The 13,891-nt window shown below is 51.2% G+C and overlaps 2 protein-coding genes across 2 annotated transcripts; both read left to right on the top strand.

The window, feature by feature from the left end:
- Nucleotides 1-293: 293 nt before the first annotated feature.
- On the top strand, nucleotides 294-1,154 carry DQ04_04471010 (hypothetical protein; the record flags this gene model as incomplete). The annotated part of the gene is made up of 1 exon (XM_009313595.1): nucleotides 294-1,154. One exon carries the CDS (start codon nucleotides 294-296, stop codon nucleotides 1,152-1,154), a length of 861 nt encoding a protein of 286 aa, XP_009311870.1.
- Nucleotides 1,155-1,419: 265 nt separating this feature from the next.
- On the top strand, nucleotides 1,420-13,764 carry DQ04_04471000 (dynein heavy chain; the record flags this gene model as incomplete). Its single annotated transcript, XM_009313594.1, has 1 exon — nucleotides 1,420-13,764. One exon carries the CDS (start codon nucleotides 1,420-1,422, stop codon nucleotides 13,762-13,764), a length of 12,345 nt encoding a protein of 4,114 aa, XP_009311869.1.
- Between the last annotated feature and the right edge of the window lie 127 nt (nucleotides 13,765-13,891).

Here is a 13,891-nt window from a genome sequence, read left to right as displayed (position 1 = left end):
GCCTTTTAATGGCGGGGGCTGGCGAAACTTGGTTTGCAGGCGTGGCTAAGCGGGGGGTTTACACCATTGTCGCGCATCGCTCCCCCAAAGGGCCGCCCGCAACGCCAGGAACCGTTCAGGACTACTGCGGCAAGTTCCCTGGGGATGTCTCTCGGCGCCTGCTTTTCAACAGTGTGAAGCTTTGTCCCGGTTGCGGAAAGCCGTGTGCGGTGACGCTGCTGGCATGCAATCGCTGTAATACCGGCCTCTCCAGCGTTCTTACAACAGAGACGCCCAACCTTTTCAGCGCATTTATGCTTGGTGTGGAAAACAGCGGCACCTTTCCTCTGCGAATTTCTATTCGACACGAGACGGACTCTCTGATGGTCTTCGATGATCCACTTGCTCTTTCGCCAGCACATTTTTGTGCAATTCCCACAACAGACTTTATACCGGATTGGAGGTATCTTCTCTGTCAACCGAAACGTGGGCTTGAGTTGGTACGGTCGCTTTTGAATGCATGTCACAAAGTGCTGACAGAACAGTTCCTAGAAAACTCTGAATGGAAAAGTACGGTGTTGCGTAGCCCAGACATGGAAGCCAAGCAGCATACCCTTGTTGGTTTTAATTATCCGCCATCTCAAAATCAATTACATGTTCAGTATATTGTACCACCATTGATGCCCCACCAGTTCTACATGTATTGCCGCGGGCAGCACTTTACATACAACCGGTTTTTTCCTCTCAGCTATGTGGAGAAGTGTTTAAATGAGCTTGCAAAGAAAGATGAAGCACCGGACACCCAGGAATTCCTTCTGAGTCTGCCTATTGATGATTTGATTGTCATGCTTGACAAGAAATGTAACGCTTCGTACCAAAGAGAGCATTGTGCATTTCTATCACGGGTTGAGGTATTGCAAAACCACTTTGGTAACTGGGCAATGGATAACTTTGAGGGTGTGTATCATGTCCCTGAAAACACTGGAAGTAATAAAGGAAAGTTGTTATTTAAAAAACCATCTGGGGAAAGTTTTTACGTGGATGAGCCTAGTGCCATCGCTGAAGACAAAAAGAGGCTCCAAAACTACGGAAGACCGTATGATGAGAAGGAGAACCCAAGTGGAGGGTTCTACTCGTTTGCCAAGAAGTTGGTGGACATCAAGGTTTGGTCATGAAGACTGAGCCCTTTGCGCGGTGGGTAGCTGGAATGCTGCATAGCACCAACTAGCAGAAGAATTAGCCAAATATCAATTAAACTGAATATGAAGCAAATTTGTAGTTCAAACAGGGATAGTGGTTATGTACTGATTTTTAATAAAAAGCAGAGTCTTTGTATTCAGGAACAAAATGTGTGAGTAAATAATGACAAAACATTTTATTTTCTTCATGTTTCGTCTTATCCGTTTTTCTTTCCAATGTTAAGCAAGTGCCTTAAGAGAGATGCTGACAAAGAGGAAGCCGAGTGCCGTCTTCTTGGACGCTCTACACCAAACTGTAAATGAGAGCGAAAACACGGTTCAGAGTTACCTTGAAGCCAATGTGGAGAAAGAACTACACCGGGCAACCAGTCCTCACCAATTGTACAGGTTTCAGAAACCAGAGAATTTCAGTTACGATCTTCGTCGCACGAGGTTGCCAGCGTCTCAGAGGGTGCGTCTAAAGAAGAACGATTCGGTTAGTGGGCACACAAACGTCCCTGCTGACAGTGAAGACCACTATGCTGCCGGCTCGGTGACTACAGCGTTGTCGCTATGGGATACTCAACTAGAAGAAAAGGACAGTGAGATTCTGCGAATGATTCAGAAAGCTATCCGTCCTCCCACCAAGAGGTCTATCACCCATGTGGCCCCAGATGATGCAGCTGCTATTCGTGGTCTGAGAACAGATGAAGACTGTATTGCTTTCTTTGCTGCTAATGGATCGAGCAGCCAAGTCAAATACGTCTACTTGAACCGTGCACCTCAAGTGCTGGACTTTAGGCCGTATGATCTTTCTGTCTGCCCTGCGAAGCGCGGAGTGGAAGAAAAAGAGCACTATATTATGAGTGCAACGGGGGTTGTGCACGTTAGACCTGGTCAACCCTCTGAAGTAGTGAGCTTGGCAGAGTGGATGAGGGAGTCGTCCCTGTTTGATGTTCTGAGGAAGATCCACTTCTTCAAGACATACCTGGTGTATAAGGCTTTCTTTCGATGGTACCGAAACCTTCGAGCCCAGCAGTTCCTCAAAACACGAAAGGCACTATCAAAGGAGTTGCTATTGTCGAAAGCAACGTTTAGCACACCTATTTTGGAGGTTCTTAAGAGTTCATACGAGCTGAACACACACTCACCTGTGCTGTATGAAGCTCAGGGCAAACATGATTATACTGTTGAGGACTTCAGGACACAGCAGACAAAGCAGCGTCAGAAGACCAGCGCCTCGTTTGGAACCTGCATAGAACGCATCGAAGCAGACGTCACGAAGCTGATTGAAGCCATGAGAGCGAAGGCGGATGTTCCTGATCTCAATACAAGAGAGGCGTTGGAGCAATATTTGCTTGCCAATGCAATCGTCACGGGAACAAAAACCCTTCGTTCCCAGCGAAAGATGAAGTCGATGCATGACGCCAAGGAGGAGCAGTTTCAGCGGATGCGAGAACTTAAGCGCAGTATGGTGGAGTACTCTAAGCTTGATGAGTTTATCCGTCTTGTGGACTGCATCACGTCTGAAACTGTATTCCGTTCTATTCTATTGGCCACCCAGACACTGTTCAACACGCTCAAGAATCAAGGCGGCCAGGAGTTGCGGTCCATTGGTTTTCAGGTCTTACTGCAGCCAACACAGACGGAGCTGCTGTTTAATCCACCTGAAAAGGCCATTCGGGTAGTTTGCGTGGAAGTTATAAGTGGATGTATGGAGGTGGCGGTCTCGGTGGCACGCTTGTGTAACCAAAAACATCTGAAAACCTTTTTCCTGAAATCACCGCGTGCCTGGAATATGGGTAATGAACTTGAGATGGATGCACGTATGGTGTACCTTCAGGATAGCATCCTACGATTGGTGAGCCAGGATTATGCCCACGCCAACATGAAGATGCAAACCTATGCTATCACTCTGCCTCACATCCATTTTCTTGAGAGAGAATGGAGTGATATCTTGGCTCAATGGGAAGAAGACACTGGGGAAAAACCTTTGACATGCTTAAGTTTGTCCAAACTGTACGGTAAACTCCAGGAGGCTCATGATACACTGCGCGTTTTGATGGCGTCATCCGTGGGCAACATGCTGTGGATCAACGCTGCTAAGTTGAAGACTGAAATAGAGCCACGCATGCGGATTCTGCGCGATGGTATTGATGCAACGCTCCGAATCATTACAAAGAATATTGTAACACAGCTGCATACTCTTTTCAAGAAGAAGAACCAATTACTGAATGAACGTCCTGCGCAGCTTAGAGATTTCGCGGAGTATGTGGCGAACTACAAGGCTATTGTGAATGAGGCACCTGAGACAGAGGCTATGGTTGCGCAAGCGGATGCTCTCTGCGAGTTGATGGATCGCCAGCAGGTCGAGTTCTTGGAAGATGAAGATAAACAACTCAAGGAAAGGACATTGGGCAGCAGCAGTGCGTCGGTGTCTCTTCGTATCCTCTTTGATGAAGCAAGACTACAGGCAGAGGCGTTTATTGAAGAGAATCTCTCTTTCCATGTCCAGACGTTGGAGGAAAGCGTGAGCAATGTGGAAGACGAATGCCTCGGCATCAAACAGATCCTTTCTGGTGATGAATTCATTGCATTAACGGAGGATGTTGAACCTATTATTCAGTACTTGGACGATATCAAAGTTAAGCTTACTGAGATTCAGGCAAGTGAGACTCAACTTACTCGCTATGCAAAGTTGTTTGATGTTCCTCCAATCGATTGGACATGTCTTACTACAATGGCCAACTTGCTGTTCGTGCGACATGAAACGTGGACCTTGCTTGACACTTTTGTCAAGAACAAAGAGATCTGGTTCACCTGTTCGCTGAAAGAGCTCGACACGCATGCCATGGAAGATCAAGTGAACTTGTTGATTCGTCAGTCAGGCGCTCTAAATCGACAGATTCAAGAAAAGGAATACGGCGATGAAGTGTTGGCACATCTGTTGACTGAACTTCAACTGATTCGCGGCATCATGCCTGTCGTTCATGATTGTGGTAATAAGCACATGACCCCCACTCACTGGAATGTTGTGTTGAAGGCAGCTACTGGCACAGATAATCGCTATCACGAGGGTCTCAACCTTCAAAGCCTTCAGGAGTGTAACATTTTTGAACACAAGGAGATTCTTTCTGAGCAGTCTGGATTTGCCACAGGTGAGTGGAAGATTGTCAATGATCTCGATAAGGTCAAAAGTCTATGGGACACTACCTCATTTGAGACAAAACCGTATAAGAATCGTGATGGGGTGTTTATTTTAGATCAGCTGGAGGATGTTATTCAGCAGCTGGATGACAACCAAGTTGAATTGCAAACAATTATGGCTTCAAGATCTGTAGCACCTGTTCGTGAGCGTGTGGAAGAGTGGATCCGTAACCTTCGACTTGTGAGTGATGTTATAGACGAGTGGATCACACTTCAGAAAAACTGGATGTATCTGGAGTTTATTTTCTCCTCAAATGATATCAAGGCACAGCTTCCGGAAGAGAGTGCGCAGTTCAATGTTGTTGATGAACTGTTCCGCACTTTGACGCTGAAGGCCTGCACAGTCAAGAATGTTTACCAAATATGCACTGAGAGTGGTACCCTTGAGCAAATAAAAGAAAGCAACGCAAACATTGACCACATCCAGAAGAAACTTGAGGACTACCTGGAGACGAAGCGTGTTGCATTCCCACGGTTTTACTTCCTTTCGAACGATGAACTACTCTCTATACTGTCAGATGTGCGCAACCCCAAGGCCGTGCAACCACATTTATCCAAGTGCTTTGATTCCATTGCGGCACTTGCTTTCGGTGGGGAGGAGTGCTCGGAAATTAAAGGAATGATCTCTGGTGAGCAGGAAGAGGTTGGGTTTGAGAAGACAGTGTACCCTGTTGGGAATGTTGAGCAGTGGCTCTGTCAGATTGAGTCAATGATGAAGGCTTCCTTGCTGATGCATATGCGGAAGACGATTGAGGCATATCCAGAAAATGTGCGCGAGGAGTGGTTCTTCGATCATCCTGCGCAGTGTATTCAGGCCGTTGATATGGTGGTGTGGACAGGTGAAGTTGAGCAGGCCATAGCCGCCGGAACACTAGATGCATACCACGGATCGTACCAGAAGCAGATCCTTCGAACCGTCGACCTTGTGAAGAAGTCCTTGACGAAGCTGCAGCGAACGCTTGTTTGCACGCTAATTGTGCTTAATGTCCACAGTCGAGACATTGTACAGACACTGCATGAGGATAATGTCACATCCCTCAGTGATTTCTCGTGGGCACAGCAGCTACGTTATTATTGGGAGCCAACCGAAACGGTTAAATCAGGGATGAGCGTTGGTATTCGCCACTGTGGTGCGCATCTGTGGTACGGCTATGAGTACCTGGGAAACCAGCCACGTCTCGTTATTACCCCATTGACTGATCGTGCCTTCTTGACCTGTACGAGCGCTCTTGCAATGAATCTCGGTGCCGCCCCGCAGGGACCGGCTGGTACAGGTAAAACGGAGTCTGTGAAGGATCTTGGCAAGGCACTCGCAAGACAAGTTGTGGTGTTCAATTGTTCTGATGGTATCAACTACAAGACTATGTCTCGCATGTTTGCTGGCTTGGCGCAAGCAGGTGCATGGGCGTGTTTTGATGAGTTTAACCGTATTGAACTGGAGGTGCTTTCTGTTGTAGCACAGCAAATGCTTGACATCACCACTGCTCTTGCCCAATCCTTGGAGCACATGGAATTCGACGGGCATTCAATTAAACTGAGTAGAAATTTTGGAGTTTTCATCACCATGAACCCTGGATACGCTGGCCGTACAGAGCTGCCGGATAACCTCAAGGCGCTTTTCCGCCCGATCTGCATGATGATACCCGACTACGCACTTATCGCAGAAATCATGTTTTATTCGGAAGGGTTTGCCGATGCGCGGACACTGGCGCGTAAGATGGTGCAGTTGTACAAACTGAGTTCTGAACAGTTGTCGAAGCAAGATCACTACGACTTTGGTATGCGTGCAGTGAAGTCTATTCTTGTCCTTGCTGGAGGACTCAAGCGACAAAACCCTAACGAGGATGAAGACATGCTTCTGATTCGTGCAATGCGTGACGCCAACGTTCCCAAGTTCCTACGTGATGATACCGTCCTCTTTATGGCTCTCATCAAGGATCTCTTCCCCACCATCAAAATTGAGGAGACGCAGAATGATCTGCTGCTGCGTTACGTGAAGCAGGAGATGGAGAAGAACGGGCTACAAGTGGTTGAAGGTCTTGTGACTAAAGCACTACAACTCTTTGACACACTTGTTGTGCGTCACGGTGTCATGTTGGTAGGACAGACGTTCAGTGGCAAGACAACCATCTTGCACACACTGCAAGGATCCTTGACGCAAGTTAAGGAAGACGGGCACGACCCGGAGGGCAGCATACCACTCTTCAACCGCGTGCACATTCACCTACTCAACCCAAAGTCGGTCACGATGGGCGAGCTTTATGGGCAGGTCAACGAGATCACACGCGAGTGGACAGATGGCATTATTAGCAACATCGCGCGGAGCATCACTCGGGAGGCGCAGGAGTCAGCTGACAGACAGTGGATCGTCTTTGATGGCCCTGTTGACGCCGTTTGGATTGAGAACATGAACACTGTCCTCGATGACAACAAGCTGCTCTGTCTTTTTAATGGTGAACGTATCAAGCTTCCGGCGACCGCAACTTTTATGTTTGAGGTACAGGACTTGGCGGTTGCGTCACCTGCAACGGTGTCTCGTTGTGGTATGGTCTTCACGGAGCCGTACTATGTGGACGGCGGGCGTGGGTGGATCCCTATTGCTAAGAGCCTTGTCGCACAGAAGGCTGCGCAGCTCCCCAAGTTCCGCGCTGATCGCGTGAATGAACTATTGGAGCGTCTCCTTCCCATGACGCTTGACTTCATTCGCAAAGAGTGCCGCGAATGGATCGTATCGGTGGATGCGCAATTGGTGGTGTCGTGTATTGAGCTGCTCGCCGCATTTGTGCGGACGCTTGACGACGAAAGCCTCTTGCCACCTGCATTGAAGTCAAAGGAGAAACAAACAAAACAGGATGCAATCGACGATTTGCTACCACCAACTATTGTGAGGGCGTCTTCGACTGCCACACCCATTGCATGCGAGCCGGAAGAGTTCCGTTCTCCTGCCATCACTGGTGAGGATGTGCCAATAAATGAAGACACATTGTTCGACATGTACTTTTTCATGGCATTTGTGTGGTCAGTTGGTGGCAATCTCCGCGACGACTCCCGTGAGGTCTTCAGTCGTTTTGTGAAGGAGCATTTTGTGTCAATGATGCCGGAGAAAATGTCACTGGGCGACAACCTCAGTGTATACGACTATGTTGTACATAAGCCATCGATGCAGTTCCTTACGTGGCGTCACTTGGTGCCGACCTTCTTCTTCTCCACCAATACGCCGTACTTTGAACTCATTGTACCAACTGCAGAGACTGTGAGCATTACAACGCTGCTCGGCCTCCTCACGACGAACTCGCGGCATGTGCTGCTGAACGGTGTGACAGGCACTGGCAAGTCGCTCGCCATGATGGATTTCGTGACTGGGGTGCTGCGCGGCGATGACCCGTCGAGTCAGTGGGAGTATTTTACTACCGTTCTCAGTGCACAGAGCCGCGCCCGCGATATTGAAGATCGGGTGGAGGGGAAGTTGCACAAAATACGCAGCAACGCACTTGGGCCAACGCCAGGGAAACGTGTGGTGTTTGTGATTGACGACTTGAATATGCCGGCGCTTGAAAAGTACGGCGCATCACCGCCGCTGGAGCTGCTGCGCCAGCTCATCACACAGGGTGGATTCTTTGACAAGCGTAAATCCCCTGCAACATTTAAGGAGCTGCATGATATCGTGTACCTTGCCGCCTGTGGTGTGGTCGGTGGTGGAAGAAACGAGATGACGAAACGGTTAGTGTCACGCTTCCATTTGCTCTGTCAACCAGTCTTCAGCGATTACTCTATCCGCCGCATATTTGGTTGTATTCTGTACGGTTTTCTCTCAGCCTGGAACGAGCCGAATATGCAGAGTCTTTCGGGTGACCTCGTAGAGGCTATCAAGCAGTGCTACGACCGCATCAGCCGCGAGAAGCTACCAACACCTAAACGGTCCCACTACACCTTCAACTTGCGCGACTTCAGCAAGGTAGTACAGGGCATCATGCAATTGTCGCCGCACAGTGCACCCAACCGTGACACTCTGCTCCGCGCCTTTGTGCACGAAGTAAGCCGTGTGTTCCACGACCGTCTTATTGACGATCAAGATCGTAGCTGGTGGTGGAAGACTTTGAGTGAGGTAACGCACAACGTCCTTCACATGAATTGGGATCCCAAACTTGAGAATGTTTTATTCGGTGATTACATGCGGCGTGATCGTGCGCACTACGAGGAGGTGCCCGAAGGGGATTCGCTGCATGAGACCCTCGCCGAGTTTCAGTCTAACTATAACATTGAGTTCAACAAGGTGGTGGAGCTCGTACTGTTTAGAGACGCGATTCACCACATCTCCCGCATCTGCCGTATTTTGCGGCAGCCACGCGGCCACGCGCTGCTAGTAGGAATGGGTGGCACGGGAAGGCAGTCACTCTGCAAACTGGCGGCATTCATGTGTGATCTACCGGTGTACGAGATTTCCATCACACGCACCTTCAGCATGACGGAGTTCCGAGACCGCATGAAGGAGATCCTGCTGGCGAGTGGCTGTAAAGCACAGCCTGTACTCTTCTTCCTCTCTGACACCCAAATCGTGTGGGAAGAGATGCTGGAGGATGTAAACAACCTTCTCAACACAGGTGAGGTGCCGGGATTGATGCAGAACGATGATATTGATCAAATCGTGGAGTCTGTCCGGCCGCTCGCAATAGAGGCTGGTAAAAAGGAAACACGCAATGTCATCTTTTCCCATTTTGTCTCACTATGCCGTGACAATGTGCACGTTGTACTGGCGATGTCACCTGTCGGCGAACCGTTCCGTCGTCGTCTGCGCATGTTCCCATCATTGGTTAACTGCTGCACCATTGACTGGTTTGATCAGTGGCCTGCGGACGCGTTGGCTTCCGTAGCCAAACGTCTCTTCGCAACGCTTTCGTTGGATAAAGAGACCAAAGCGTGCCTCATCAAACTTTGCGTTTCCATCCACGTGGACGTGCAGGCACGCTCCGAAGAGTTTTACGAAGAGCTGCACCGCCGCAACTACACTACACCAAGCTCCTACCTCGAACTTCTGACAAGCTACCGCAGACTTCTTGCTGAGCAGAGCGAGCAGATCAAGGAGCAGGTACAACGATACCAAGGCGGTTTAGACAAGTTGCAAAGCACACAGGTGCTTGTCGACGAGATGAAAGAGCAGCTCGTGCAGATGCAGCCTAAACTGCTCCAGGCTGCGCGCGACACGGAGGAAATCATGGAAAAGGTTAAACATGAGCAGGAGAGTGCGCAGGTGGTGCGCGTGCAGTGCGCGAAGGAGGAGGGTATTGCAATGGGTATCCGCCGCGAGGCTGACGGCATCCGTGCTGAGTGTCAGGCGGAGCTGGACAAGGCAATGCCAATCCTGCGCGCTGCAGAGAGTGCACTTGATGAGCTTCGCCCTGAAGACATCCGTGAGGTGAAGAGCTTCCAGAAACCAGCAGCGCGTGTGGTGCTCGTACTTGAGGCTGTGCTGATACTGCTTGGTGAGCGCGACCTGAGCTGGGACCGCGCGAAGCTCGTGATGGGCCGCATGGACTTCATCAAGGACCTGCAGAACTACAAGAAGGACGACCTAACTGAGCGTACGGTGCGGGCAATACAGAAGTACATTAACAACCCCGACTTTCAGCCGGAAGAGGTGGCGAAGAGCTCTAAGGCCTGTAAGTCGCTCTCCATGTGGGTACTGGCGATCAACAACTACTACGAGGTAGTGAAGGTGGTGGCACCGAAGCGGGAACGCCTCGCGCAGGCAGAGGCGAAACTCGCAGTTGCCACCAACACTCTTCGTGAGGCGCAGGATCGGCTAAAGGGCATCGAGAACGAGATTAATGCTTTGAAACGAACAATGCAAGAGAATATTGAAAAGAAGGAAAAGCTCGAAAAGGACATTGAACTTACGAAGGTGCGTCTCAACCGGGCAGAGCAGCTGATGAGTGGACTGTCACGGGAGCAGAGCCGCTGGGCGAGTTCCATTGAATTTCTACAGGATGAGATGGCTGGTCTTCCGGGCAAAATTGCCCTCGCGGCGGGTTTTGTCGCGTACTTGGGCCCCTTTACCGCGACCTACCGCTCACGCATGGTGCAGGCGTGGCGGAAGAAGTGCATTGAGCTCCGCATTCCCATTGGTTCCAACACGTTTGACTTCACAAGCATGGTGAGCCCTGTTCAGGTGCGGCACTGGTGCGCCAAGGGCCTCCCACAGGACCCGGTGAGTATCCAGAACGGCGTCATTACACACAAGTCAAAGCGTTGGTGCCTCTGCATTGACCCGCAAGGTCAGGCGTGTAACTGGATTCGGGCCATGGAGCGTGATAATAACCTTCGAACTATTAAACTTACGGACCCATCGTACATGCGGGTGCTGGAGAATGCTATTCGTGTTGGGCTTCCTGTGCTAATTGAGAACGTCGAAGAAAATGTTGACGCCGCGCTCGACAGCGTTCTGCTGCGCCAGACGTACCGTTCACAAGGTCGACTCCTACTCAAACTGGGTGACACCGAAATTGACTACGATCCAGCTTTCCGGCTGTACATGACGAGCAAGCTTCCCAATCCCCACTACCTGCCTGAACTGCAGATTAAGGTGACAGTGATTAACTTCACGGTGACTCAGCGCGGGCTCGAGAATCAGTTGCTGGCCGATGTGGTGCGATACGAGTACGCCGATCTCGAGGCACGGGCCATCAAGACTGTGACCGACATTGCCAACGGTAAGAATCAATTGAAGGAGATTGAGGACCGCATCCTGCATCTACTGACATCGTCCACTGGAAATATTCTTGACAACGAGTCACTTGTTCGCACCCTAAGCGAGGCAAAGGAGACAAGCGAGGCAGTGACAAAGTCCCTTGAAGTGTCAGAGGAGACGCAGAAGGACATTGATTTGGCGCGTAATCGCTACCGTCCAGTAGCGACGCGTGGTGCCATCATCTACACTGTTGTTTCGCAGCTCTCGGGGCTGGATCACATGTACCAGATCTCTCTCGACTTCTTCAAGCAACTTTTTGTGCATTCACTGCAGCGCACGGAGAAGGCGAGTGACGTTGATGAACGTGTTGCCATACTTCTTCCAGCAGTGACGCTGGATTCATACAGTACTGTCTGCCGTGGTCTCTTTGAGAAGGACAAATTGTTGTTCGTTGTGCTGATGTTCTCGCACATATTCCGTCACGAGGGGTCGGTGCGTGATGTGGAGTGGGAGTTCCTCCTACGCGGAAGCGAAGGCCGCTTATTGGTGGATTCCGACACGGATATATGGCCTACATGGATGAACGAGGCGGCGTGGAATGAGTTGACGGCGCTGTCACAGGCCATTCCAGACACTTTTGGTCAAATCAAGGATGACGTGTACGACAATGAGACGGAGTGGTCAAACTGGTTCACCAGCGACAAGGCATATGAATGGCAGCCCAGTTCCACACAGGACCTCTCGCCATTTCAGCGGCTGCTGGTGCTTAAGGCGTGCCGCGAGGACCTGACGAGCTACGGTTTGTCTATTGTCTGTGCGCATTACCTCGGCAAAGCGTTTACAGAAAGTCCCGCGTTTGATCTCGAGGCATGCTTTGCTGACAGCACGCCAACAGCACCGATCATATTTGTGCTTACACCTGGTAGTGATCCGACTGTGCTCTTCACAGAGTTTGCTGAACGCAAGGGCTTTGGCGAACGCAAGTTTGTTCTCTCGCTGGGACAGGATCAAGGACCGAAGGCCGAGGAGATGATCCGACAAGCATCGACGGAAGGTATGTGGGTTTACCTGCAGAACTGTCACGTGTATGAGTCATGGATGCCCTCGCTGGAGCGCTGCCTGGAGGAGTTGCAGACGTCACCCAATGTGCATGAAAGGTTCCGGCTGTGGCTTACGACGATGCCAACGCGGAGCTTCCCAGTGCTGCTGTTGCAGTCTGGTGTGAAGGTTGTGAAGGAGCCACCGAAGGGCCTCAAGGCGAACATTCGTGACAGCTTCTCTACCGAGGTGACGCAAGCGCTGTGGGACAGTCGTGCCACAAGCGCGACACCATGGCGCCGCTTATTGTGCTCGCTCACTTATTTCCACGCCGTCATTCAAGAGCGGCGGAAGTTTGGTCCGCTTGGCTGGAACATTCCGTACGAGTGGAACCAGTCGGATTTCTCTGCGAGCCTACATTCCCTCGGGGCGTACCTCCCAGAGGAGGGTGCCGTGCCGTGGGGTGCGCTGCGGTACATGATTGGCATCATCAACTACGGTGGCCGCGTCACAGACTTCCTTGACACCCGTGCCCTGGTGAACACTCTCAGTGCCTTCTTCAACGATGAGGTACTGCAGCCGGGGCAGTTCAACATGACCGCTGACGGTGTCTACTGTATCCCAGCGGATGTGGACTCCCTCGACGCGGTGAAAGAATACTTGGCAAATCTGCCACCTTTTGAGAGCCCGGAGCTGTTTGGGCTGCACGCCAACGCTGACATTGCGTACAACCGCGCCACAGCCCGCAGTCAGCTGGCGATGATGCTCTCAGTGCAGCCACGTCGCAAAGGGGCAACAGGACTGAGTCCTGAAGAGAAGGTGCTCGAGATTATTGACGAGTTCGAGCAACGGCTCCCTGAAGTAGTTGATAAAACTCGGGCGAGTCCTGAGACTTACCAGATAACAGGGGACGGTGCGATGATTTCGCTCGGCACTGTGGTGAGTCAGGAGATCGATGTCTTCAATGCGATCCTTCGGAAGCTGGAGCAGTCGCTCCGCGAGCTGAAGCGTGGTATCAAGGGCGAGGTCGTCATGTCGGCGAAGCTGGAGAGCATGTTTGACGCCTGCCTCCTTGGTCAGGTGCCGCAGATATGGCACGAGGGTGGCTACCTCTCGCGGAAGCCGCTGGCGTCGTGGTTCCAGGACACACTGCAACGCGTAGAGTTCTTCCGTGACTGGAATGACAATGGTATGCCGATGAGCTTCTGGATCTCCGGCTTCTTTTTCCCACAGGGCTTCCTTACTGGTGTGCTGCAGGCGCACAGCCGCGAGCACAAGATACCGATTGACGATATCCGCTTCCGCACCAACGTGACACGCTACGAAGAAGTGGAGGATATTGTCGCGACACCGTCGTCGGGGGTGTTGATTCACGGCCTCTTCCTTGAGGGGGCGCGCTTCTCAACTGGTGCGTCCGTGCTGGAGGAGAGCCGCCCACGCGAGTTGTACACCTCGATGCCAGTGATTCACCTCGAGCCGGTGCGGCTGAAGGACCGCGCGGCAACAGCAGCAACGTACGAGTGCCCGATGTACAAGACCTCTGCACGTGCGGGTGCGCTCTCGACGACGGGATTGTCAACGAACTACGTTGTGTCACTCGATCTCAACTCGGGGGAGGCGACGCCGGAGCACTGGATCCGCCGCGGCGTTGCGCTGCTCTGCATGCTGGACGACTAACCCAACAGAAATAGAGGACGTTGTTTTGGGGCGGTGTTGGTGAGGAGCGTATAGTACGCGTAAAAGGGAGCTGGAGAATGCAGTGCCTTATACTTGCCGTGCGGGCTCGTGTTTTTTTTTTTTTTTT

Source organism: Trypanosoma grayi, assembly GCF_000691245.1.
Source record: "Trypanosoma grayi strain ANR4 Tgr_447_V1, whole genome shotgun sequence".
NCBI classification, from domain to species: Eukaryota; Euglenozoa; class Kinetoplastea; order Trypanosomatida; family Trypanosomatidae; genus Trypanosoma; species Trypanosoma grayi.
The sequence above is the reverse complement of the archived record's forward strand: the minus strand, read 5'-3'. Positions and strand labels throughout refer to the sequence as shown.